Source organism: Pteropus medius, unplaced genomic scaffold, assembly GCF_902729225.1.
Source record: "Pteropus medius unplaced genomic scaffold, Ma_sr-lr_union100, whole genome shotgun sequence".
NCBI classification, from domain to species: domain Eukaryota; kingdom Metazoa; phylum Chordata; class Mammalia; order Chiroptera; family Pteropodidae; genus Pteropus; species Pteropus medius.
The window spans coordinates 6120490-6147327 of NW_024355206.1; the positions used below are offsets into that span (position 1 = coordinate 6120490).

Sequence of the window (26838 nt, forward strand, 5' to 3'; positions counted from 1 at the left end):
GGGTCTCACTCTAGGCCACGCTGGTGTCTCTGGGCTAGTTGAGGTCTCTGGAGCCTGTGGCGTCTCTCTCTGGGCTGAATTGGGGTATCTGGGTCTTGTGGGTCTCTCTCTGCCGGGTTGGGGTCTCTGGGACCTCTGGGGTTTCTCCCTGGGCCAGGGTGGGGGTTCTCTGCAACCTCTGAGGTCTCTCTCTGCCAGATGAGGTTTATAGTCTCTGTCTCTGGGGCTTTGGTGCCTCTGGGTTTTCTCATTGTTCAGACTGGGGTCTCTCTAAGAACCGACTGTGGTCTTTGGGTCAGGTTGAGTTCTTTGTGGTCTCTCTTTGGGGAACAGATCTTTATTTGATTATGGAAAACGCTAGACCGCCCCCGGGTGAATGCGAAAATGCTGGGCAGCTCCGCGGCTGGCCCGTCCGTCCTCCTTCCACTCTCCCAAACCCGGATCCTCCCGGAACTGAAGTGTGAGCTCATCCAAGTCTCTACATTGATCGGTGTCTACATGTGTCTTGCCCAAATGAACTGAGCAGGTGATGTTCATAAATTTAGATTAATTACATACTTTATTGATAAATGATTAATTGAATGTGTTAATGTGTACATAAAATTCTTTTATTATTTTAACTTATATTACCTGAATTCACTTATTCTCCGATAACTGAATAAATTCTTGTATACACTTTATTTTCATAATTTCATTATTACATCTCAGTGACTAGATACTCTTAGAACTTACTATTTGGTCTCAAAAATGAGTTTTGCTGTGTTTGGAATCAGAGACAATAGATAAAAGATGACATACTTGGGTGATCTCTGTAGGACTGCAGCAGAGGCAAACTGCACAAATGGGTCCCGTTCTCGTTCTCTGGTGCCAGTGGCCATGCCGTCTGTTCTAGGAAAAGACAAGACTGTGTGTCACCCCAGATGCATGAAACAGTGGACACAGCCCATTTAAGGTCCACAGTGACCTCTGCCACTTACCCTGACAGGCTGCGGTGGTTGCCCAGGCCTTTCTCTGGCATCTCACTGAGTGGACATCAGTGGTTTGCATGTTTTTCTTCCATCAGACCAAGATTTCCTGAAAGATGACATCAGTGACAGGGTCTTGACTGCCGATGCAGAGCTGTAACTGTCCATCTGGGACGTCCTTGCAGAAACTCCGCCAAGCAGAGAATGACTTTCAGATTGGGTCATCAGAGGCCTCCACGTTCAAGGGCGTGTGTCTGGCCTGTGATCCTTCCTTCAGTTTATTCTGGAATAGAAGGAATGGCAATCGCTGTAGATTGCTAGCTCGAGCTTGATGGGTTGACCAAGTGCACACTGGGCAACAAAAAATAAGCCCTCTGATTTACTTACTCGACATGGATCAAAAATGCCAAGACATTTTATTACAACAATTTCATCTGTGCCTTTCCTCTGTGCTTGTTTATAATACAATAGCAAGTCTGCCCAGATGCTTATCAGAATCTTTCGTGAACCATCCAGGCTCCTTGCACGTCAGGACCTGAAAGAAACCACTTTCCTCAGGACCTTTCAGGCATTTCTGGCAAGACCCTGACTAATGGAAAAAGAAGCTTTCCTCCAGGTTTTGGCCCTTCACCAAAATGTTACAGCACCTCCCTATAAAGAGGCCTTCTGTAAGTGTGTGTGCAGTTTACCTCCCTGGGCCATCTGAAAATCTGATTCTAAAATATCCATGTTCAGATAAAGACACTCACCACATACGGAACAACAAAAGCATTATCGACATAATACTCTGTCACCGTAGATGCATAAAACAGCAAACAGGGCCCACTTAAGGTCCACACTGACCTCTGCTGAAGACTACAAGACACGATAGAGACATTCAAAGAGCAGGTAACGATCTCGACCAAAAGCAAGGTTCACCCCACTCCTGGGGCTCCAGCCGGGGACGGGGGTGTGAGAACGGCAGGCAAGGAATCCGAGCACAGAGCGGAGCCGATGCTGCAGCTGGCGCAGCCACCGCTGTGTGCACCAGATGCCTCTCTACGTCACTCGACGCCCGTCTCCCTCCCTTCCTACCTCGCCCCAAAGACACCGTCCAAGGGCCATCACCAGTGCTCCACACTACTCATCACAAGGGAATCACAACTCCAAGCCACAGTGACACAGTACCTCACTCCCGGGAGCAAGGCTTCCATTCAGAGACGAGGGGGAGAAACGGGGAACACAAGCCGGTGCGGCCGCGACGGAGAGCTGCCTGGGGATTCCTCCGGAAAGTAAAACTAGAATTACCTTACCATCTAGTAATCCTGGATGTTTATCCAAATGAGACATAATCGCCACCCTGGAAAGACACACACCTTCATTCTAGCATTGCTCACAATAGTCGAGACATGACCACCACCTACATATTCGTCAACACTGAAGAACGTGGCATGTACATATGTGCACTGTACACGCACACACACATTCACCACAATGGCGCACACACTGGCCGTAAAAAATAAGGAAACCCTGCCATGGGCAAGAACAGGGACGGCCCTTGAGGGCATTATGCTAAATGAAATGAGTCAGACAAACACATGTTGTATGAGCTGACTCATTGTACAAAACAGAACAGACTGGTGCTTCTGGGCGTGTGTGGGAGAAATGGGTGATTGTGATCAAGGGTCCAAACTCCCGGTCACAGTCAGCTCTGGGGACCCAACGTACAGCCTGGGTTCACAGTTAACGATAACTCTGCTGCATACCTGCACGTTTCTAAGCAAGTAGATATTAAACATTTTCCAGCACACACGCCAAAAAAAATAAGTCAGGTGACAGATGTGTTAACTAACCTTGCTGGGGCTGTCACGCGAAAACGTGTATATAAAATCATCACGCCATACAGTGTCACACATGTTAGTGTTAATACGTTGTATATGAATACCACCGATTCCGATGGAACGGCTTGGTGTCACATGACCACCTCTGGGCCAACAACTGGGGCTGCTGATTCCGAGGCCTGGAGAGCCCAGCCCTGGAACTGCCTCACGCGGACCAAGCAGGGCGAGGTGACCCAGCAGAGGGACTAAGTGCAGGACCGCACGCACTGCTCGGAACAGTGTTCGCTAGAAGGTGCACATTCATGCGGTCCGCATGAGACAGGCAGGGGAATAATGAAAGGACACGGCTGGCACCCGCTCTCAGGGAGGGGGGCCTCCTTTCGGGACCATGGCAGGAGCATGACACGGTGCACACCCGCAGCCCGAGGACACCTGTGCCAGCTGTCTGCAGGAAGGAGCGGAAAGTCCAGCCTGGCACACGGAGGGCCTCTGTCCCCCACGACTCAGTAACTCACATTCCAGCCCTTCATGGCATCAACTAGCCCCGAACAGCTCCCACACACTGGGGTTCTCTGCAGACGCCGGCTCTCCGCTCACGCGCACAGACGAGACCAGGCCCGCGCAGTGGCTGCCTCCTCCCGCCGGCCATGAAAGCAGCACGTGGCATTCACGGGACTAAGTGCAGGACCGCACGCACTGCTCGGAACAGTGTTCGCTAGAAGGTGCACATTCATGCGGTCCGCATGAGACACTCTGGTCCCGCTGCACACGGCAGACACTCAGCCCCGAAGTCGGCATCACGCGCACCGGCCTCGCTTCCAGCCAGCCATGCAGCCGCCCAGCGAGAACACGGGCTCTCCGCAGCCTCGCTCCACAGCCTCGCTCCGCAGCCCGCCCACAGGGTGCGCGCCTGTGAGTCTGGCCAAGAAAGTTCTAGCAGCACTCTTCCAGTTTTGCCTAAACCAGAGTCACAGGGACAAGGTCTTCCCCACAGACCCGCTCCGGGGAGTCCCGGCCTCTGTGCACCCCGGCTTCTGCTCTGCAGGAATGCCGACGCCCCAGGACACGCCACACCATCCAACGGGGCACGCTCACCACACTCACCCAAGTGCTGCCGCTCAGGGGAAGCTGATCCCAGTGACGTGAACATGGGCCATCAGGGACCACACGTGCCAGTGAAGACTGGGAATGAAGTGGCCTGTAGACGTCAGCTCTGCAGTATTTTCCCCTATGGCCAGAAAAAAGATGGACCTGAAACTCTGAAATGAAATGAAATTTCCACATCATACAATATTAGAACCCAGAATACAACACCATGAATGGCAGCTCTGCTGCCTGTGTTCAGAACCTCATCAATGGCGTTCCAGCACAGGGGTCACACGCCACGGGGGACGGAGGCGGCCAGCAGCCCCTTCCAGCTCAGGGGTGGGTACCCAGGGGTGGGCTGCAGGTGGCCATATGCCCCACACGGCAGCCAGGGCTCTAGGCAGGCGCTGTGCTCCCGAACCACGTACGTGAACTACTACTGTCCAGAGCAAGAGAAGATCCGGCCCTCGGCCGACATCTTAAACGAAGGTGCCTTTAAAACAATGGCTTGGATGCACCTGAACTCCCCCATGCGCTCTCCTGAATCAGTGCTCATGGGAGACCTCGATGACTGTGTGACATCCGGCCAGGAGGACACGATTGGGCAGGTCGTGCAGAGACCAGGGAGCGGAACCACATGTGCAAAGGCCCCGGGGCAGAGGCAGCAAGGAGACCAGTGGGCAGTGGGTGCAGGGAGGGAGTGAGGGGGCGTGGAGGGGACGACAAGGAGAGAGGCCCGTGCGCCGGCCACAGGGAGGGCTCAGCAGTGCACTATGAGTGACGCCCAGAGCCGCGGAAAAGTTCAGACCAGGAGCGACAGCGTCTGACTGAAGTTTCAAAGAGACCACTGTGCTCCTGTGGACGTGGCGCTTGGGACAGCCGCTCATCACTGCTCAGTCTGCCCGTGCTCTGCCCTCGGCCTCCGCATTCAGAAGAAATGACGACGCAGTTGTTGACAATCATCTCTGGAGACTGGGGCCCATTTCACAGCTTTCGTCCAACCAGGAGAACGGCCCCCCTCTCCGTGTCCCCACACAGCACCCCACCCACCTCCAGGGCGCCTCGAGCTCAGGGACACTGATTACTCGTGCACACAGCTACGTCCCCAAGCTGCAAGCCCCTGGCCAGCCAAGCAATGAAGGACACATCTGCACGGCACTCACGCTGAGTCTTTATTCGCCAGAATCCCACGGCCAGAGACACACAGCTGGCAGGGGCACCCGGTCGCCGCTGTGCCCTGCACGCGGGGCTGACGGCACCATCGCAGTGTGGCGGGGAGCTCTGCAAAGCCGCCTCAGGCACAGAGGGTGCCCTGGGAGGCCCCGCATCGTCAGAGCACACGCAGACCAGGCAACCTAGGCGTCGCGGAGCTGTGCCCCGGAGGCTTGGGCACCTGGGGCTCCCCGTGCCCCCCTCCTGCCCTCCCACGGCGGCCCCCCCAACCCTCCTCGAAACTTCGCGTCCGGCGCCAGGCACGCAGGGCAGTGGGGGCCGGGGGCGAGCATCTGGCTCGAAGGAGAGGCGAGGGCACGTCTGCCACGACGGGAGCCTGGAACCTCGGGGGGGGTGCTCTGGCCTGGGCGTGAGGACCCGCGAGGCAGGACACCGCACTAGGAGCGTGCCACCCGCCTCTCCGTGAAGAAGCTTCTCAGCAGCAGCACCTGGCTGGCGCTGACCACAAACAGCACGATGGTCTCGCCCACAGACCAGCAGGACACCCGGCTACGCAGGTCCTCGGCCCGCGCCCGGTCCTGGGCCTCCCGCAGCCGATAGTGCGTCTGGGACTCAATCACCGTCTTCAGCGCCTCGTGAATGGTCACACAGGCGGACTCCATCTGGGCGGGAAGAGAAGAGCGGTCACGTTGCTGACCCCGAGACAGAGTGGCACGCAGCACAGCAGATGCTGTCAGCAACATCCTAGGTCACATCTGCTGAACGCCACCTCGGGTCTGCGCGACGGGTCTGACTTAACCCTTGTAACGAGCCTAACCAGGCTCAAAGAGGGCAAAGAACTTGCCCAGAGTCACACAGGAGCAGGGGGCAGAGCTCACATCTCTGAGCCAGAGCCAAGCTTCCGAGCACTGCCTCGTGCCCTCACTCACGAAGGCACGCCCACTGCCACGGGGAGGGCCGAGGCGGCTCAACTGGGAAGGAACCGGGGAAGATGTCGGAACCCGCACACACCGGACTCAAGACGTGGCGTTTCTACGAGACTCCCTACTGCTCCTTCCTGTCACTACCTATGGCCATGACACAGGCGCACCGAGCAAGTAAATTCGTTGTATACTCCTGTCAGCCTGGTGACCCTCGGCGGGCCGCTGCTGAATGTGGGGCTGCGGACTCCAAAGAGGGACTTGGAAAATAAAGACTACGGGCATTTCCGATCATGCTGCTCTCGCAGCCCAGACTCCGCTCACTCACGCATTCATCCTGACGTGCACTCATCACGTCTCCCGTCTCCCAGGCGTTGCACGAGGCCCGGGGAAACTGGCAGGTGACTCAGAGTAGGACACGTCCTGGGTCTCACAAAAGCTCAGTGAACGTGATAATCAGCATCACGTGAGAAAAGCCAAGGGCAGGGGGCCAGCAGAGCTTCAGAAACACCCCAGAGAAAGCGACCAGTCCTCCTGGGGAGATGGGGGTGGACACCAAGGAGTGACAGCTGAGCCCCCAGGGATGGGCAGGATGTCAGCAGGCCGAGGATGATGGGAGGGGCTCCAGGGAGCAGAGGCAGCAGGAGAGGCCCAGCCGGAGATCAGAGACATGGGCAGGTGAAGCTCGCGGGAAAGGCTCTGGTAGCCATGACGTAGAGGGACTGGTGAGGACCAGCCCGGAGGCTGCGAACACTGTCAGGCACCACACTTCTACGGGGAAGAAAAGCTGAGGGCCCCGATTAAGGGCGACAGGCTGGGGAAGATGAGGGGGGTGCGACAGACTCACGGGGCTGGCAGGTCATTCCTGACACGAGCGGGCTGGGTGGAGATGCCCACATGTGGATACGTGGACACGCGCCTTCTCCCCTCCCACCAAAACCCAAGGTGAGCACTGCACTCCGTGGGAGGAGGCCCCGGCCCGGGCAGTCAGCGGTCCAGGTTGGCACTCCAGCCTTCCTGCGAGGTCCAGAATCACTGGAGGAGGAGGGGCAGGGAAGAGGAGTGGAACGGAGGGAGGAGACAGAAACCACGGTGCCAGCACCCCGGGCAGAGGGAACGTCACATACGCCACGTGAGGCGTTGCTTTACAGGCCTGAACCAGATGCCACAGGCCAGAGTCCCGCCCAGGGACTCTATGAAGAGAGCCCGGGGGTCTTTAAAGGAACACTGTACAGTACAGTAACAGTAACACTGTAATAACCATAGAGTGACAAACGGTTAGTAAACTAGCTCATTGTGGTGACTGCTTCACACGGTGTACCAACGTCTGATTGCTACGCTGTACACCTGGATCTAACATAATGCTGTTTATCAACTGCACTGAAAAATTCTAAGACCCGAGACACCCCGGCGCCCTCTCAGGTTGGTGGCAGGGAGGGCACATGTAGGCTGTTCGCCCCGGTATTGGTTCTGGTGCCGGGCGACGTGGCTGCCGGCCCAGCGCCGTGCTGGACGGGGTCTGGCGAGAGCAAAACAACAGCCACGCACGATGACGGCCGGCGGGGAGCAGAAGGCAGGCCTGTCCGCCTGGGCCCCGCACACCGTGCCCCTGCCCCCGGCCTGCTGACACATTCCTGGGCTGTAACCGCCACTCTCACTTTTAAGCCAAACTCGGCCTGTGAAGACTTCCATGACTATGCTGGCAAAATGCAGGGACCCTCCCTGAGGAGCCTCGCCCACGTCGCAGCTCTGTTCAAGGTTCCTGGGCTCAGTGGTCGTGGGCTCATATTGCACACGATGCCTCCGAGGGAAGGGACAGTGCCACTCCACCTCACGCTCACACCACCGGCAGTGTGGGGACCAAGCGCCCACCGGTGCAGACAAGAGGATGACACACGTGAGAACAGCCCGCTCAAGGCACGGGCAGCAGAGGGACACATGGAAGGAACCGACTCCCGAGAGGTTCGGCAGGAGGTGGCGCAGGTCGCTCCTCCTGTCACGTGGGCCTTCCCACGCACGGCCGCGGGTCACCTGCCACGACTGAGCACTACAGGTGCCTCTGTACGGCAAGTGAGGAGGTGAAGCTTACTTTAAAGCGCCACACGTGGACAGCAGATACCGCACTGGAACACGCAGCACTGAGTCCCCTCTGCCCCCGGACATGGAAGACTGAGCACGCAAGCCCACGGCGAAAGCCACCGGTGAATGGAACACGTGGCCACCCTGGAGGGCAGCCCGGGAGGCAGTGTGGCCTCGCAGTGGTCTCAGACGCTCTGGCTTTGCTTGTGGACCAGGTGCAGCCAAAATGGCCAGCCCTGTCCTGCGGGTCTCTCCGGGCCCTGCCACTCGGGCACCTGGCAACTATTCAGTGAACTCCCATCCTGAGCCACGCCCCATGCACCAGGGTGCTGGGGACACGCTGGGGACACAGGGAATAAGGCCAGGCCTCTGTGTGGGAGGAGAGAAGGCGGGGCTTAAGTAGCAGGAGAGAAGCCTGACGAAGGCAGCCGGGACCCAGTTGTAATTGACCTGGAGAGCCACAGGGGCAGAGCTGAGCATCTGTTCCCCAAAGATGTCATCATTTCTCTACCGAGCATGGAGTTGTTGCCAGGTGTCTGCCAGCCCCGCCCGCCCTGTTCCCGTCACCTGGACAGCCACACAGCCCTTCTCGACCGTGGGGTGTGAGTGGAAGTGACATGTCTTGCTTCCGGCCAGGGTGTTTAGGAGCAGGGAGGGGGGGCTTTCTCACTCTCTCCTTCCTCTGGTGGCTAGAGGCAGAAGGCGCTCAAGGACAGCAAGGTGACAGGAGAGAGCTGGGATCCCTCGGCCACGCCATAGAAAGCCGCCGCCCCCACCTGACTCCACGTGCTCATTTCGCTGAGGAAAACACTGTCGTGCTAAGCCACTGATATTTGGGTCTGCGTGTTACAGCAGCTTGTTACCCTAATCGGTACCTGTACAGAGCGGGACTTTGGCCTTGACGATGCAGACACGTCCCGTCAGCGGCAAGGCATGTGCTATGGGCTCTCTGGACTGCTGCTGTGAGCCGGCCCGAAGCAGGGAGCAAGGGACACCAGAGCGAAGCCCAGCAGGGATCCAACCAAAGACTGGAGAGGACGGTCAGGAGGACACGGTGGCCTTTAGGACCGGACGTGACAACACAGGCAAAGCCGGTACACACTGCAGACTGGGAGCTGGGTAGATGGTGACTGCTCACGAGCCACAACGAGGACAGGAGAGGAGGAACAGGCCAGGGGGGTCTGCCAGGACCGTCCGTCAACGCCCACTCACCTGGGTGAGAGCTGTGACCCTGTTCCCCATGTCTGGGAGTATGGGGGGCTCGTCGCCCACTTGAAAGTCGAAATAGACGGTCTTGTGAGAGAAGGTGGAAAACTCATTACTGAAGCAAAACTGATACACGCCCTTGACCTCAGCCCGGTACGTGAAGCTGTCATACTGCTTCTTGGTTTCCCGGTAGATGGTGTTCCCCAGGGGGTCCTCCACATAGCAGTCGACGTCATAGTGACCTCCAGTGATGACCTGACAACCACAAAAACACACAGTCTGCTGTTACCAGAGGCCAAGCACCAGCACTAACGGCCGGCCGGGCGCCGAGACTGACTTCACAGACATCTTCCCACTTGACTGAACTTCATAACCTTCTAAAGTGACACTGCCACTTCAGAGCATGACTCCGAGGCCAACAGGCATTAAGTCTGTGGGCCATGAAAATACTGCTCGAAAGGGACAGGCTGAGGTCTGAGATCTGAGTCCCAGGCCACCTGACTCCGAAAGTTCTGCTCGGCAAAAGCATTAGGAACCTCCCCCTGCCCGTTTACACGACAGGAAACTGAGGTCGGCGGTTACGCCACCTGGTGAACGGTCTACTAAGTGTCAAGGTGATCATGAGGGGACGGAGGAGAAGGCGAAGGCAGACAAAGCAGTCACAGACAGAGTCTGCCACCGTCCCAGCTGGGAGAGCCCCGGGATCACCGTAAGAAAGGCTAAGACCTACACAGGGCGAAACCACACAGGGCTCCGTGGCTACACCCGCGGCCCCCAAAGTACAGAAGGTTCCCTGCCCAGGAGGAAGGTGCCTGGGGAGCAGGGTGCTTCCGGAGGCCAGCGGTGCCAGAGCCCGTGTGAGTGCTCCTTGGCAGGGACTCCCAACCCAGCACTGGCCATATGGCCTCTCGGTCTCCGCAGCCTCACAGCGGGCATCTTCCTGGCTGATCGGACCTAGGCTGCGCCCACTCGACCCAGCCACAATTTGCACATTGTCCACAGAGGAGTGTAAATGGCCGAATCGAGGGCTGGGAGACCACCATGCACGCATGAGCCTCTCTGAGTGGCTTTCGCCACAGAGAGCCAGGGCCCTTCAATGGGACAGCCCCACTCCTGCTGCTGATGCCACACGGTCTCTGGAACGCCAGCGGCACTGTCCAGGTGCACATGGAGTCCAGGTATGACTCCCACTCAGTCCCCCATCGCCAGATCTGCTGACTCTTAGGGGCAGCTCCCTCACCCAGGACGGGCTCCCCAAAACTGTGAGCCCCGAGATCTCTCAAAGGAGCCAGGGGTACAGGTGCGGGAGGGGGGCTTTCTTGAGCCATATGGCGACAGCCACACCTTGCGGCCACGACACTGCTCCCGGTAAACACTGAGGGCTCCAGGCCTGCCCTGAGACGCCCTTTCAAAAGCGCCCGTTCTCATCGCTTCCGCGCTCACCCCGACAATGGCTTAAACGCTGGAGGGGGGCGGTTAAACCACAACCCCACTTCCTCTAGGAGCCATTTATTCAGGACGCACCGCGCCGTAGGACAGCGCAGTCCAAGAGCCGCGGGGCAGACAGCCCACGCCCCAGCTGAGCAGAGGCGGCACTCCTGAGTCCAGGGCCCGCGGGGCCGCCCCGGCCGTCCCCACGCCGGGCGCGGAGCCGCTGCAGGCCGACACCTGCCAAGGGCGGAGGGAGCGCGCACCTGGTAGTCCAGGGAGAACCTGACGCCCTGCTCCACCTGCTCGTGGAAACACTGCTTGGCGTTGTCCGGCAGCTCGAAGGTGAGCTCGGCGCCCTGCGACCGCTCGAGCCCAAGCAGCAGCAGCAGCAGCAGCAGCGGCGGCGGCGGGTGTGGGGCCGCGCGGCCCATGGCGCTCCGGTCCCCGGGGACGGCTGGCGGCAGCGCGGGGACAGACGTGGCGCGAGCGGCCGCGCGCTTCCGGGAGGGCGGCGCCCAGGACGCAGGCGCGGGGGAGGGGCGGGCCTCCGGCTCTCCGCGCGTGCGCACCGCACCGGCCCGCCCGGCTTCGGGGCTGCAGGATGCCGAGCTGGTGGGTTTGCTCCGCGAGGGCTCTGCGGCGACGCTGTCACCTTCCTCTTCTCCCCGCAGGCTTTCCGCACAATGCTTACTGCCCTTTTCTCCAATGAGTGACAAGACATTTTAACTCGACGATTTCAAAAGAACCCCGTCCTCACCACTGTGCGGGAGCTGCTCCACGGGGTCACCCTCCCCGACCCCGCGGCCCCTGAGGACTGCCAGACGCCTGCCCCGCCCTGACCTGACCGGACCCTACAGCTGTACAACACTGTACCTCCCCTGACTTCCCGTCCGCCCTTCACGGTTCCTCATTCTGCAGGTCCTGACGCCCGGCTGTGCTTCCTGTTGCGTGCATGTGGCCCTGTAACCTGGACTACAGGGTGTGGAATGCTGTGAATTTCATTGCATGTCCTGGGTGTAAGAAATGTCCCATTTCCTTACTTTTCCAAAACGAACTAAAATTGGTCTTAGTCCTCCCCTTGACAAAGGAGACTGAAGTCCATCTCAGTCAAGGGCTCTCCCGACCTGTTCCCTGACGGGTGACACAGGTGCAGTCCTGACGGCCACCTGGAGAAAGACTGCAGGCGGTGATGGCACGTGGGTGCCCAATGGCACGTCTTCGTGTGACACACAGGCTCATGTTCCACCTAGGCTCACCGCTCCGAATGTAGCGCCTTCACCATACAGGATGCTCAGGCTGCCAGATCTGGGCTGACGGCTCAGAAAAATTCTACACGGGACCTTGCCATCTCCACGGCCAGGTACTACTAGAGAGATTAGTGTGAACTAGCACCACCAACACTTAGCAAAGCACTTCGGCAGTGCAGCTTGAGTGAGGACTTAACGGCCTGCACAGAACCAGGGTCCTCTGTGACTCGTGCTCTGGCACGTTGTTTCGTGGCCTGTGATCACGTCCACCTCGCAGAGCTGATGACGGAAAGCAATGGACTGTCTGCCCTCAACCAGATCCACGGGCCCTAGATTTTCTCTACCAGGTGCTCTTTGCTCCCCTTCTCCTGCCCACCTAAAAAGTACACACACACACTATCAACACCCATCACAAATCTGGGTTGTCACCTGGGCTTCTGACCAACCAGCGAGACTGGAGGTTCCCACGCCCCCGGCCTTGGGTCTGATTGCTTTGCTAGAGCGCCTCAGAAAAGGCAGAGAAACGTTCTACTCGCTAGACTGCCAGTTTACTACCAAAGGATACAACTCAGGAACAGCCAGATGGAACAGACACCCCGGGCGAGGTCTGGGTAGGCTGTGGGCCTCCCGTGTGCTCTGGATGGCCACTCTGCCCGCGTCTGCACGCGTCCACCAACCCAGCAGCTGTCCAGACCCGTCCTTTGGGGTTTTCACGTGACTGATGAAGTCATCTGCCATCGGTGTGTGAACCCAACCTCCAGGCTCCTCTCCACCCTGACGTCAGGAGACCGGCTGGCTCCATCCTTAGGTGACTTGAGGCATTCCAAAAGTCACCTCATAACAAAAGACACCTTTGTCACTCTGAACACGGGGAAAATTCCAAGTGTTTTGGGAGCCATGTGCCAGACACAGGGACGAAGACCAAATACACGTTTCCTACTACAAAACACAGCATCACACTTGCACTCACGTTGGCCCTCGTATGCACTCCTTCCTTCCTTCATTCAGCAAATACTGAGCAAGTGTCCACCCATCCTCCAGCTGGCCCCGGGTGCTGGAGTGTGAAGGACTCCTGGTCCCTGCCCTCAAGGAAGTAAAGACCAGGCAAGGGGGGGCCGCCAGGTAACCATGGTGCAAAGAGGCAGAGAGCTCCCTGCAGCTGTCAGTGCCCACCTCTACCTCGGGGGCAGGCACTGCACCTGGTTCTACAGGGGTCCAGGATGTCTAGAAATGAGAGCACCTGTGTGCGGTGTCGTAAAGGACATCGCCCACCTGTCACTAAATAAATGACCCTGTCTGTGTCCAGACTTCGGGGATGCCGTAGAATGCTAGCAGACGCAGCCCACACATCTCCGGTGAGGGGCAGAGCCGGGACTGGTGTTACCACCGAGACACAGGCCACGGCGCTAACTAACGAGCGCGAGGCAGTGCTTTCATGCATGACTAAGCTAATGGACCCCCCGCCAGACGGCGAGGGGAGGCGGTTTTGCCGGTGTCACTGCATCGGAAGGCGGGCCAGGAGCCCGGGGCCCTGCTCAGCCCTGCCCGGCCCTACCGCTGCAGGCAGGGATCTAAGCAGACCACCCGGCCCGCAGGGCAGTCCGAGGGAGGAGAGCGCACCAGCATCTTGGGTGCTGCCTGAAAGGCCAAGTCTCCCAGCGGTTCTCGCGCTGCCATGGCAACAGTCAGTTAAAAGGAGTGCGGGCACATGGCGAGGCGTCACCGCACTGATGCTCCAAGATCCGGACGGTGTGCGTGTATGAGCCATGGGGCACTCCCTCCCGGGCCCGGCCTCTGCCAGAGGGGTGCCCCGCGTCCTCTGGGGTCCGGCACGTCTGCTTCACGAGAGCGGAGGTGGGCTCACACAGGGGGTCCCCGGACTGCTGGTGCTACAGGCTCCACCAGGTTCTCCCTGCGAGTCCGGCCTCCTACACACGTGCAGGACACGGGGCCCCGTGCCATCTCCACGGCCTCTCCACGGAGGGACGGTGCTGCGGGATTCAGTTACTAGGTCCCAGCAGCAGCACCCTGCCCTCCTGCTGCCCAGGGACAGCAGTCAGCTGAGGCTCTGACGCCTCCCTCTCCGGAAAGCACAGAGGGTGTGAGTGCTACGGTCACAGGGCCTGCTGAGGAAGGCGCCGACCCCAGGGCGGGGAACTGGACGGGGATCTCAGCCACCACTGAGAGCCGTGCAAGGTGTCACTCTCCAGGCTTCTGGTCCATCATCAGTACCAAGGGAAGAGCAGTAGCAACAGCACGAGACGCTACGGGGGCTGGCGACACCGTATGACCTTTGCCCACGCTGTTGAGCCATAAACAGCAGGTGTTCCTCACCTGTGCCCTATCCTGCCAGTCCAGGTAAACACCAGCACCCCTAACCCTGAGCTGGACAAGATCCGGGCGCTCGGGCCAGACCTCCGCAGGCCCTGTGCTCACTCCACGCCTGACGGAGCGATGTCAGGCTTCAGGAAAATCATAATTAAATCTACAGTCAACTCTTCCCAGATGGCATTAAACAGAGGAACCTGGAACGAGGAGCGACTCCTCTACGGGAGAAATATTTTTACACGAATCTTCTGGTGTTTGTCAGCGTTCAGAGTTAACAGGGAGGCGTAGGAGGTGCTGAATAGAAACCCAATTTGGACTGATTACCTGCAACGAAGGTAGCGCAGAAACCTGTCTGCAGTGGGAGGCGAAGCCTGCCGTCCCAGACAGGAGCTTTCGGAGGTGCAGCGGGCAGAGTGAGGAGGCGCACGCGCCGGTGCTCCCGCAGCAGGGCTGAGCGAAGAGCCCGAGGGCCCCGAGGGCCCCGGACAGCACGGCCAGGGTCCCCTCTGGGAGGAGGCGGGGCAGCGGCCGCTCCCTAACCCTGACCCGCCACAGCCCTTCCGTGCTTCGGGAGGCTACGGCTCCCGAAGCGCTTTTGCGCACTAAGCATCTGGAGTAAGGGGGGTTAATGCGTGTGGTGACCTAAGAGGCGGACTTATCACGGGATCCCTAAGCAGAGCGACGTGGATGCGCTGCAGAAATGCGGGGAGCTGCTACTTCGTTCCGTGAGCGTCTGCAGAGCGCCTTCTGGGTTTCGTGTGGTACCTGTGCTGCGAAGATGACGTCCTCACTCCGCCACGGAGCGCGTTGCGTCCGCTGCGGAAGATGGACGTCAAGGCCCGTCACGCAGCAGTGCTATCCGCCCCACGGACGGAGACTCGATGGCTGTACGGGATGCCGGGAGGGAGAGACTCAGGAGAGCCGAGCGGGTCGGAGGCTGCAAAGGCACCCCTGGCAGAGAAGCCCCCATGAGCAAAGGCGCTGACACTTCCGGGGGGGGAGGCTGCAAGAACTACGGCTGTGTCACCAGCCTGCGCCAAGGTCACATGCGGCGCTCACCGACTCCTTCATCCACCATCCATGCGGGATCGGCCCTGATGGCCTCAGCCCCTGGTCACGATGCCCCTCTGCGGCTGCGGCTGCAGCGTTTGACCTTTTCCTGTCAGGAGATGTCCCAGCGCCCCGCCTGGGGGCCACACACTCTGTGCCCACCTCTGCAGGACAGCAGCCCTGCCTTCACCTGCTTCCAGTCGTCACCAGGACCAGAACGGTCACGCCTTCTTGCCCCGTTAGCACAAAGAGCCCAAAGGGCCCAAAGGGACCTAGCAGCAGCCACCATTTGAAATTTATCGCAACTCCCGTCACAGCCCTTGTGTAATCTTTCCTTCCACCCAGAGGTCAAGACCTCTAAACCCACAGAGTCCAAAGCTGTGAGACCAGGAGGCGGACAGTCCGTGCTCAGGGTCACTGAGGAATGTAACAGACCGTGAAACAGAAAACCACGGAGTCTCCTGAGCAGGCAGATGGCAACTCGGGAGTAGCAATGCTGAGGACAGGCCTCGCAGGACAGCGTTCGAGGCACGAAGACCGCTTCGCAGCAGGAAGTGGCTGAGGCGGGAAGGCTGTCACCGGTCCAGGAAGGAAATCACGGGAAGCCTAACCATGGAGTATCATTGGAACCTGGCACTTCCTTTGGCAGCAAAGTGAGCACCTGACATCCAGTCAGTGTCTCCGGTACATCAGGGGGCCTCCTGTAAGTTACAGGAGACATCTGTTGAGCTTTGCCTGTACTCACAGAGGTGAAACTATTATAGGACCATTCCAAAAATTACCCAGCCAAGCCCGCGGGCACCAGGCGGGGCTGTCAGCTACATCACCAGAGACACAGAAACATGGCCACTGCAAGAAGATGGCCAGGCAGCCAGACTTTCTGTATCAACCCCACTCAGCGTGGGGGCAAGGGTTCTCCCACCAGCCCTTGACCTCGGCTTATCCCCCGCCCCGGAACGCTTAGCGCCATCTGCCCGGAACGCTAGGTATTCACACACGTGGCCGCCCCTGCCCTAGGTGGCAGGAAGCCGTTCCCATGCTTTTGTACTCCTGGTGCACACAACGAGTCACTCAGAGAATAAGCTCGGTATGTGCTGAACAGAAAACTTTGCAGGTGAGATCAATAATCAATAATCCACTATCAATAATCAATAACAACAACAATGATGATACGGAACATTGATCAAGCCCCCCCACCCCAGGGGCCAGGGCACGGTCAAGGGACGTGTATGCATTATCTTATCCAGTCCTTCCCAAAATACTCTAGAGTAGGTGTTATCATCTTCCCCATTTCACGGAGAAAGAAAATTTGACACAGAGAGCTAAGTAACTTGCTCGAAGCACCCTGCTGTTAAGTGGTGGTCCCATCTTTGAAAAACAAAGACGCAGTTGGATGCCATACACTCTAGACAACAAACGTGGCACCAATCTTAGGCAAGATTCCAGAGCCGCTTGGGAGGTCGATGGCTACTGGGCACTGCCCGGGGATGGCTAGGAGCTAGCACGTGTTCGTCAAGAACGAGCCAGGCCGGGCTCACCTCACTTTTCTTGCAGCTACACATTCCACGAGTATATTCAGCCCTTTCTGCGTGCCCGGCCCTTGCTGCAGACGGCCTCACGCATGACCTCGGCCGCATGGACCAGGCTGCACTCTGCGACAAACCCCACCAAGCTCACGGCGTTACGAACTCAAGGAGGAATGACTTTTGCTCACGTTGCAGGCGTGCCCCAAGCCCGCAGGGGGACCCGCTCGTCGCAGTCCATCAGGAACCCCAGCTCCGGGTAACAGAGGGGCTGCTGTCGTCCATCGCCTGTTACAGGGAACGAAGTCCAGAGGGCCTTTCGTCGGCAGTTTAGAACTCCAGCCCAGAAACAGCACGTCACTTCTGTTCACAACTCGTGGGCCAAAACTAACCACGTTAATTGAAAAGGAGCCAGGAAATGCACCCTCGCAAGTGGGGGGAGGGGTCCCAGAAACATCTGGAGACCAGCGCTAATGACAACTATATGATGGAAATAAAGTCCCAAGGGTGCCCAGGAGAAAGTTACGGGAGGAAGGAAGGCAAGAGTTACTGGAGCTGGAAGTTTTCCTGACTCCAGAGGCCATGCTCTTAACCAAAATCTAGAAAAATACACACCAAAATGTCCACGACAATTATCGCCGAGATGTAACGTATAGGATAGTCTCATTTTCTCCTTTATACTTTTCTCTTTTCCAAAATTTCTATAGTGAATCTATATTTACTTTTATAACCAGAAAAGGTTAAGTACTGATGGGAAAATAATATCTGCATAATAATTATCTCCCCTTGCCAAGGTACCCCTCTCCCCGCCAGCCCCCTCCTACTGCTGACTCCTGCTCCTTTTCCCAGACTGTCAGAAAAAGCTCCGATAACGTCCATGACACTAAACACCTGGCCTTACTGGCAGTCAGGTCCTGCCCTCCTGAGATGTTAGCGTGGGGACAGAAGACTTACTCGATGACAGCATTTCAGGTGCAAGTCCCCCCCAGGCTGGACGGACAGCTGCCCTATCCGGCACGGAGAAGAGACTCACCCGGCACCCCCAAAACACCCTGCACCCCCACGCCCCGACCTCCAGCCACACGCCCCTCTGCGCATTTCACATGCCCCTCTTACTAGGCATTTATTTTCAAAGAATCGAAGATGTCATCACAGTGCCTCTGCCAGCCCTCCTCCCGCACACCCGCCACCTCCGATCACAGGCACGGGGTTGTCAACTGCAGCTCCGGACAGCAGCAGTCCCTAAAAATTTAGAAACAGAATACTGAATGATCCCTTAATCCCATTTCTTGGTATCTATCTAAAAGAACTGAAAGCAAGATCTCAAAGAGACATTTGTACACCCATGTTCATGATAGTGGTATCCATGACAGCAAGACTGCAGTTGAGCTCACAGGAGCAGAGCAGACCAGGCGTGGCCTGGCGCGGTGGGCTGGGAGCAAAAGGCGGGGGGGGGGGGGGTGGTATGCCCAGTGGGCACAGGGTTCCGGCCCCGTGGTGGAACAAGAGATCTTCCAGAAGACAGCACACAACACCGTGTTGTATATGGAACAACTCGTTGAGTATAGATCTCATGCTATGTGTCTTTTCCCAAAATTAAAAAAATAATACGAGTGCAGATGGGGAAGCCATCCAGAACCGGCTGTGAGCACGGCTTCTCATCCCCAGCAGTCTCAGACCTGTCTGCAGAGCCTGGACAGGGTCACGGCAGTGCAGGGAAGAGCAGCGTATGATCCGCTGCCCTGCCCGGCTAACAGCGCCGTAGGTGTACACTGCGTAAGGGTTTAGGGTCATCAGGCCGCATGCTGAAGATGTGCACACTGTAATACTCGAACGTACACACAAATGTGACACTTTAATAGAAACGTAAATTAAAGGGGAAAAGCGGCCCAGTGCTTGAAGAGCCTTGACCGATGAGCTGAGGCGTTTGGACTGTCCCCTGTGACCAGTGCGGGGAGCTGGGGTAGCCTGAGCAGGGGACGGCCCGAGTGGAGACTGTGCTGCCTCTGGAACCCTCTTAAAGTGTCTGACCCTACCTGCCGGCCATCAAGTGCACGCTCCCCCACCACCAGGAGTCTGGGACTAGAGGCTGGGACTGCCGCCGCTTATCACTGTCCCTGCTCCGGTGGCCGGAGGCCCCCCAGTCACAGGCAGGCCAGAGTTGAAGGCCCGCCCACGCAGAGTCAGGAAACGGGGGCCCAGAGAAGCTGCTGGCACAACAGCACTGTCCCCAGGTCCCCAGGCGCCAGCGCCCCCGGTATCCCCTGCTCTGAAGGGAAAGGTGAGGGGAGCTGTGAACAGATGTGAGACCAGCATTTTTAAATACACAAGCTGACCTCCTCTCTCCTGTAAGTGACTGGCCTTTCTGGAAGTAGGCTGCGCCATCAGCAGGGGGCTGCTGCCCAGAGGGAGAGGCCTCCCAGTGACAGCGACACGGGCGGGCCAGTCACGGGGAGACAGAGCAGCGGAGTTCACACCCTGAGCACTCGCAAATGCCTTATGACTGTGTGCAAATAAAAACCAGCTGGCTCGCAAGGGTTCTAGCACCTGCAGGCTGGACGCTGCGGTGTACACTCGGGACGCACAGAAGTGGCACAGAAACAGAGCCCGAAGTCCCGCGCCGCGGCCGGCTGGGGTGGCACTGGGCATGCAGCAACGCCAGGCTGGGCCTAGGTGCGAGCTGTCGGCACTGGGAGCGGGGAGCAGGGGCTGGGGGCCTGCAGAGTGACCTGCTGTTGTCCCTGTGGAAGTTCCGGTCACAGGCAGATGGCCACCGGCTCCACGGCCCAGGGACGGGCCCCACTGTGTGGAAGCCATCGGGGACATCACAGACATGATGCCTGTGGCCCGGCCTGTGTCGGGGCCGTCCTCCGAGCTCGCAGTCTCAGAGCTGCCCTCTGCCGCAGCCTTGGCACTGGCTGCTCATGACACGTCTCTCCCCAGACTGAGAGAGTCTCGACGGCAGGAAGGGTCTCCTGCTCATCTCTCCCGGCTGCCCGAGAGGACCCAGCTCGCAGCAGCTGCCCGGTGAGTGTTTCCTGGACAAAGGCCGGCTGGCCAAAGGGACGGACGAACGCATGAAGGGACTGCTGGAAGCCAGCAGGACTTCTCTGTCACACCCCCACTGCACAGAGGGCCCGGCCCCAGCCTGAGGCCTCAGAGGACAGATTTCTCTGCTGTGAAACGTCAGTGACCCCGAGTATGACAAACCTCATCCCAGGCCCAACTAAAGCACCGTGCTTTACCGGAACCATCGCAAAAACAAAGCTTTGAGTGTCTGCCCTCTCGCACCCGCAGGCTGCACGGCGCCGCTGGCTGTTTGCTTTTTGCTTTTTCTTGTGCAGCCTCAGCAGTTTTCTCTGATTGGACCAGACAGAGTGATCCGAATGAGCGACATGGGGGTTCATTTTGGGGTCATTCCACTTTCCTGCCTCTGAAGGGGAAGACCTCGACTTTGCACATCCTGTCCGCCAGGGCCCAAGAACTCCCCAGCAAACGCTGGCTGAGCGCACGCTGTGTGGGGAGTTTGCTCGCTGCTCGGAGGCAGCACTTCTCAGGGTGCTGGGGCCCTGGTGGGGTGCAGGACACTGGACGGGTGGGGAGCCCAGCGCGCTGGCGGCTTCTCTGGGCTGCTGCCTTCTGGCCCAGAAGTTAACAGCTGGAGCCTTTGGGTTGTTCCGAGACTCGGACATGCCTCTAACAATGCAGATGTTGGCCGCTGGCATTGTGATTCTGTTTCTGGTCATCAGAATCCATGGCCTTCTGGGGCCGTGGCAAGAGCACAGGATCCGTCCAGCGATATTACCTGTCGAGCTGCCCTATGGAGGGTCTGTGCGAAAGGCTAAGTATTTGGAGGTAAGTGGGCGCTGTACCTCCAGAAACTCACATTTTCCTTTGTGGCAGACAAATAAACACCTGACTTAGCCTGGAGGGAGGTGGGTGTGGCAGCAGATGTAGTACCACCCAGTCACCTGCCCAGCAGGCTGCCCAGCACAGGCCACATTTAACAGAGGCCCGGCTGTGCCTTTCACTGGCTGTGTGATCTGGGTGGGGACAGAGACCGCTATGAGCTTTGCTCTCCTCATCAGTAAAGGAGTTAAAGACTGAATAAAGCAAATTCTCGACAAGCAATCTGTGAATGGTAAGGGGCCGATGCTGCCTGTGAACTCTGAGCCTCCAACGTCGGTGACTCGGTGACTCTGGAAATGGGAGGGGTCCCTCCCCCAAACGCAAACCACACCAGGTCAACGAGAGGTTGTTTGGGGTGAGGGGTGGGAGGCAGGAGGGGCCTGGGCTCTGAGCTGCTCAGATCTCCATCCAGGGCCAAGGGAATTTCCGGCGCTGGCTTTGCTGTGCCTGGACTCTTCCTGCATCCATAAAGATGAAGACATTCCTCCCCCAGGGTTGAATTTGGGGCTGCATGCCCGGCCCCCCAGGCTCCCTCCCCCTCCTGCCTCTCGCGGCAGCTCCGTGTGCTGCAGACGGGCCTGCGCTCCCCTCAGTGCTCTGGAATTGCTCACTCACAGCGAAATCCGCTGCCTCAGGGCTTTCCCGCCAGACGTAAGCCGCCTTTTCACAGTGCGATCAGGCAGCAGCTGGGGCAGAAAGGCAGGGGGGAGCTGGCATGCCCGCTGGGTCTCTGCGAACAGCGCCTCAGAGGCCTCCCCTGTCCCTGACCCCAGGCGGGAGCTCTGGGGCGGGCACCCGGGCCCGGGGAGGGGCTGTGCCGTGACAGGACGGCTGGCTCCACTGAGCGACCGGGGAAACCGAGTCCGCAGGCAGCAGTGGCTCTGCTTGTGCCCGTATGTAGGTTTAAGTGGGATCTCCTGGGTCGTGGCCCAGAACGAGGCCCTCGCCACCCACTGCGGAGGTCGCCTGTGACACCTGCCGGGAGAGTCGGCAGTCTGGGTGTGAAAGGTGAACAGTTCCACGCAGTGGAGCTGCGTCTGCGCCTCTCCTTGGGGACGTGATTCACAGCCGGGCTGGCGACATGGGCTGCGGGAGTCCACACGCAGATCTGGGGACTTCCGTTCAGCGCGCACGTCTTAAATCTGGCCCCCTCCCAGCCTGGGATTCAGGGTGAGGAAAGCTGACGAAGCCCCGGCCCCCGCCGCCCGCCTGTGGTGGAAGGAGCGGGACCGGACCTGGAAAAGGTGGACGTGATCCCTTCTCCCAGCCACGTGTCCTCGGGCAGGTGACCTGTCTTCAAGTGCACAATGCTCGTGCCCCCAAAACCTGACTCTCGGGACTATTTGGTAGTCAGCTGATATTTTGTAGGTGAAAAGGTCCATCCCCTCTCGGGGCCTGTCACGGCATCTGTAAACTGGGGTCTGACTCTGCCGCACGCCCCAGGTCTACTCGGAGCAGTGCAGTGAAGAGCACGTCACCTTTGGGGTCTGATGAGCCTCAGTTCAAATTTTGAATCTGCTACCTACATCTGACCTGACGTGCCGCCTAGCCTCTGCGGACCCCTGTTCCAAACACTTGCCGGAGACAGTGCAGTGCTTTGCTCAGACTGTGGGTGTGATCATTAAAGGAAGTGATTCAAAAGCAAATTAGGTCTACGGCCGTGCCACCCTGAATGTGCCCGATCTCATCTGATCTCAGGAGCTAAGCAGGGTCAGGCCTGGTTAGTACTTGGATGGGAGACCGCCTAGGAAGACCAGGCGCTGTAGGTGTTTTTTTTTTTTAAAAAAAAAAAGGAAAGAAAAGAAAAAGCACATTACAAAGTTATTGATATTTTAAAATTAAAGGGCTTTGCACAGAGATGTTCCCAGTAAGCCCTAGATAAGTGTGAGCTACACCCGTAATCATTAATATTCTTACGCTCCAAAGGGTAACACAAGGTGTTTTTCTGTCTTGCCACATGGATGTCTTTGGCTCCATCGAACAAACTGGAAACACATCGCAGGACAGGGAGGTGAGACTGTGAGAGCGAACCACACCCTTGGAGACTGGACTATGCAGACGGACGCTGTTTTGGTGGTTGTTCTGAGCCCAACCAAGTCTCACCAGGTGACCCCCAGGAGCGTCCAGCACCCCTTGCCGCACGGGAGGACAGGGGTTCTCCGCCCCATTCTACGTGGCCCCCGCCACTGTCCACCCAGCCCCTGCCTGGCTTCTTTCTGTCCCACGGACACAGACGAGTCTCTGGGATGTGACTGCTCCTTCAAGCGGCTACTGCCTGTCCCCCAGGGCCTCCTGTGTCCCTCTCCACACTCCAGAGTGGGGACCTCCAGGTCTGAGTCAGCTTCAGTAACTGCAAGCTCGTGAAAGAATCAGGGACCTCACTCTCCCTGGAGCAGGAAGGGCTCTGAGGGGACATCGCTCACCCACTGACCCCAGGTTCCATCTAACATAAAAGGAAGCCGAGGCACGATGATGCTTCCAGACCGATCTGGAGTTCAGGCTGGAAACCAGAAGCTCAGACGCCCCGGTGTGTCAGGGGCGCTGCAGCTGCACACCGGGCTCACCTGGGCAGTGACCGCCACACCCGGACCAATGAAGTCTGGGTGTCTGGAGGCAGGACCCAGGCAACCGCCTCGGGTAGCCGAGGCTGCAGACCACTGAGGTAGAGCGAGGGGACCCGCATGAGTACACCAGCCGCGAGGCTCACATCCTCTCTGCCCTTTTCCTGGAGACTCTGATGTCATGGGCTGCACGTCTGGGTCATTCAAAGCTCCCAGGCGATTCTGACACGCAGCCCCGATGGAGAAAATCATGACCCCTGACCATAGCAAACAAACAAAGTACCCGTACGGCTGATGCAGCCCACTGCATGTGAATCCGTGTCCACATTCCAGGAAATGTGAGTGTTTGTTGTCATGGGAATACTACCCTGCAAGTCTGTCCTCGTGCACAGGGGTAGTTATACTCGCGTAGGTGTCACTCGATTACCATCCACTGCCATGTCAACAGGAATGTACTGAGTTTGCTTCAGTCAATTATGAGTTTAAAGGATTATTCTGAATCAACAACATAGTAAATCACCGTCTTTAATATAACAGAACGTTAAGCTCAGTTGCTGCCATGAAATGCCGTCCTAACCTAACAGTCCCGCAAAACTGAGCTTAGTGAGTATCTGTCATTTACTGAGGAAAATTTCTGGGATGAGACTTTCTCCTGCTCTCACTTGTTTTTAAGTAATTTTGCCTAAACTTCCAAAGCCCTTTAGCCTCTTCGTTTACCTCCCAACTCTTATGAGGAAGCCTCGGAAATAAGGCCCCCCGACCACCCAACAGCTGTCCTCCTGGGGGAGGCCCCAAACCCAGTCACAGAGAAAATTTTCAATGAGCAAAATGAAGACCTCACTGAGCACAACACCGGAAGCCGGCCCAGGGTCCTCCCCAGTCCCCCCGGCGGGGAGCACACGGGGTCCGTCCTCAGTCCCTGCTGTCCTTGGCCATCCGGAGCAGGAGCAGGAGCGGGAGCAGACAGGGGGTCTCCGAGGCTGAGTGTCAGTCACCCACCCTTATCAGTTCTCCGTCCAACACTGAGCATCACGAAGCTGGCTGGAAAAGTGATAAGGGGGCGTGGCTGGCGGAAGCGGCTCTGATGACCCTCTGCAGGGTGCGAGCGAAGCGGACCCGGGACTTCCCGGCAGGACGCCCACCTCCCCACAAAGTCCCTCTCTGCCCTGCCGAGCTTCTCCTTTTGACATTTATGTGTCTGCACGTAGAAACTGAGACATGCAGCCCTGGATATCTATCGAAAGTAGTGGGATCTTTGCATTTCTTAAAAAGTCAATTAAAATGTTAAATTAATTTGATGTCTAAAATTAATAAATAAACCAAAGTTAGCAAAGTTTTTACCTAACAGCTCCTGCAGGTCTGAGGCGCATTCTGCTCCTGCGGGCTCTGCTTCCGAGCCCACACCCACATGCCATTCATAAAGTCCCCGCTCTGAGTCTCCGCCCTCGGCCATGATTGGTCCTCCACAGGTGCTGGCCTTGGGCCAGGACCCATCAGCTGCAAGTGTGCTCCAGCTGGACGTGTCCACTGTGCCGTGTGGCCTTGATAGGATTAGGCAGGGGTGGGGCCGGGGCCCGGAGGTGAGTGACCTCTCGTGCACCTGAGCCCTCCGCCCTGACCGGTCAGGCCGCACCCTCCCCTCCTGGCTGCTGACCTTCCACACTGACCCACGCAGAGTCTGCAAACCAAAGTGTACTATTGCCACGGCTTCAGCGGCAGAGACCTTCGCACGTCCTCCACGCCGGGATGAAACCAAAGGAAATTCAGGGCGGACTTCCACAGAGCAGAAGCAGCTCCGGGTCCCATCTGCCTGCCACGCACTCCCTGGCTCTGTGACCCCGAGGACATCACCGAACCTCGAGCCCTGGCCCCGATCTATAAACAGGGGTTGCAGCGCCCAGCTCCCAGCACTGCTGTGAGAACTCAGTGAGAAGAGAGATGGAAGGTGCTCATGCTTAGACCGGGGTTCGAATCCCACGTCTGCTACTTTCTGTTCCGCAGCCTTCAGGAGGGTCTCAAACTCTCGAGATCTTAGCTGCTTCTGCAACGTGGGAACGCTAAGAGCTACCTCACGTGTCGTTCTGAGGATTCAAACAGATCTCTGTGCGTGATCGACAGGACAGCCTCTGTAGCTCACCGGCCTGGATTTGAGCCCTGTGTAAGCACTCACTGTCCACACCTGCAGAGTGGCTGTGCCCACCCCAACAGTCCTGTCTCACAGGATTGTCACAAAGGTCAATGGAGGTGAGCTGTGAAAAGCTCTAAGCAGAGAATTTGATGGGTCGGAGCTGATATTAACAAGGGGATACAGTCAGGACGGTGACCCAGGACATGCCCAGCAGGTGGCCACTGTTTCTGCAACTGCTCCAAAGCCGTGTTGCCGGGGCCACCCGGACGGTCTCCCTGGGCCCAGCGGGTCAAGTCCTCTCAACGAGCGTCCGCCCGTGCCCGGTCAGGAAGGACTGACGACTCAGAGGGCTTGGAAACCCGTTCTCATTAAGGACCGGGAGGTCGTACGGCCCCAGCCCCGACTCGGAAAGTGAAGGCTCAACAGTCCACGGCTCCAAAAAGCGAACGGAGTCGGGGGCCGCGCCGGCACAGCAGTCCGGCCAGAGCTCGGGGAGGCGCGCACTCCGCAGTCTCGGTCCCGGGCCTGAGGGAGCATGGGAGGCCCTGGCCTCAGCAGGTCCGGGCTCACTCCGGGTCCCTGAGCTCGGCCTCTTCGGGAAGAGGGGGCTGTATGGGGACAACGTGCTTGTTCGTATCTGGTCCGCCCCCCTTCCCCCACACGGCAGATGGAGCCAGGCTGGGCCGGGGCCCGGACCGTGAGGAAGTCGCCCCCTGGGTCAGAGCGTGCTCACAGCACAGAGCGGAACGCAGCTGTGTTTGGAGGAGGCCTGAGGCCTGCACCCAGGGGACGGGAAACTGCTAACTGACCAACCGCGGGACCCGCACGGCCCCGTCGCCACGGCTCAAGGACCCGAACGGTGACAGAGGGAAATGCAACAGTTCTGTCCCCTACACGCCACAAGTCCCCCAGACCACCTGCCCTGGCCGAGTCGCAAGACGCGCACGCTGCACCGGCATGCAGCTCCGGGCGCCGCCGTGCCATCAGGCCCAAGAGGGGCCGCGGCGGCGCGTCCGGAGGGGCCTCTGCACGCTTCCATCCGAGCTGGGCCCTCCGCCCCGCGAGGCCACACGCAGCCCCCCCGCCCCGCCCCGGCCCAAAACAGAAATACTGCATCTTCATCACTTCCTTCCGGAACATGTTCGGAAACCACTGATGTACGTATCACTGAAGCTCTAAGTACGTGCCACCTAAAATTAACTTCTACCTACGTGTTATTCGACTTGAGTTTTCCCACTTCCAATATATGTGCTTAGGGACCATTCTACTCAAAGTATCACCATCTTTTTATAGAATAAAGAACAGATGCAGAGAGGTTAAGCGACTTGCCCAAGGCTTCACAGCTGGCTGGAACTTGATCCCAGATATTTGTCTCCATCCAGTTTCTCCTGTGTCCCCCCCACGCCCCTCTA

The 26838-nt window shown here is 58.1% G+C and overlaps 1 protein-coding gene and 1 pseudogene across 6 annotated transcripts; one reads left to right on the forward strand and one right to left on the reverse strand.

Annotated features, from left to right (window-relative positions):
* Positions 1 to 659: 659 nt before the first annotated feature.
* On the reverse strand, positions 660 to 11182 carry TMED3 (transmembrane p24 trafficking protein 3). Of its 6 annotated transcripts, none has more exons than XR_005651870.1 (6): positions 10944 to 11179; positions 9256 to 9504; positions 3890 to 4013; positions 1353 to 1500; positions 978 to 1248; positions 660 to 883 (listed from the first exon to the last, which is right to left on the reverse strand). XR_005651870.1 is itself a non-coding variant. In XM_039858407.1 (3 exons), exons 1-3 carry the CDS (start codon positions 11109 to 11111, stop codon positions 5482 to 5484), a joined length of 642 nt encoding a protein of 213 aa, XP_039714341.1. In that variant the 5' UTR covers positions 11112 to 11182; the 3' UTR covers positions 5021 to 5481. The 6 variants fall into 6 exon arrangements, 2 of the variants coding, with proteins under 2 accessions (XP_039714341.1, XP_039714340.1); XR_005651869.1 differs by having other exon boundaries at positions 660 to 888; XR_005651872.1 differs by lacking the exon at positions 1353 to 1500 and having other exon boundaries at positions 660 to 888; positions 978 to 1074.
* Positions 11183 to 22387: 11205 nt separating this feature from the next.
* On the forward strand, positions 22388 to 22506 carry LOC120599429 (uncharacterized; annotated as a pseudogene).
* The last annotated feature ends 4332 nt before the right edge of the window (positions 22507 to 26838 follow it).

Bases quoted from the DNA above. Each gene is read 5' to 3' on its own strand.
- TMED3 (XM_039858407.1), bottom strand. From the start codon at position 11,111: ATGGGCCGCGCGGCCCCACACCCGCCGCCGCCGCTGCTGCTGCTGCTG. The intron at 9,505-10,943 runs GTGCGCGCTCCC...TGTGGTTGTCAG, and splicing joins GGTTCTCCCTGGACTACCAG to GTCATCACTGGAGGTCACTA. The intron at 5,712-9,260 runs CCCAGGTGAGTG...CTTCTCTTCCCG, and splicing joins GAACAGGGTCACAGCTCTCA to CCCAGATGGAGTCCGCCTGT.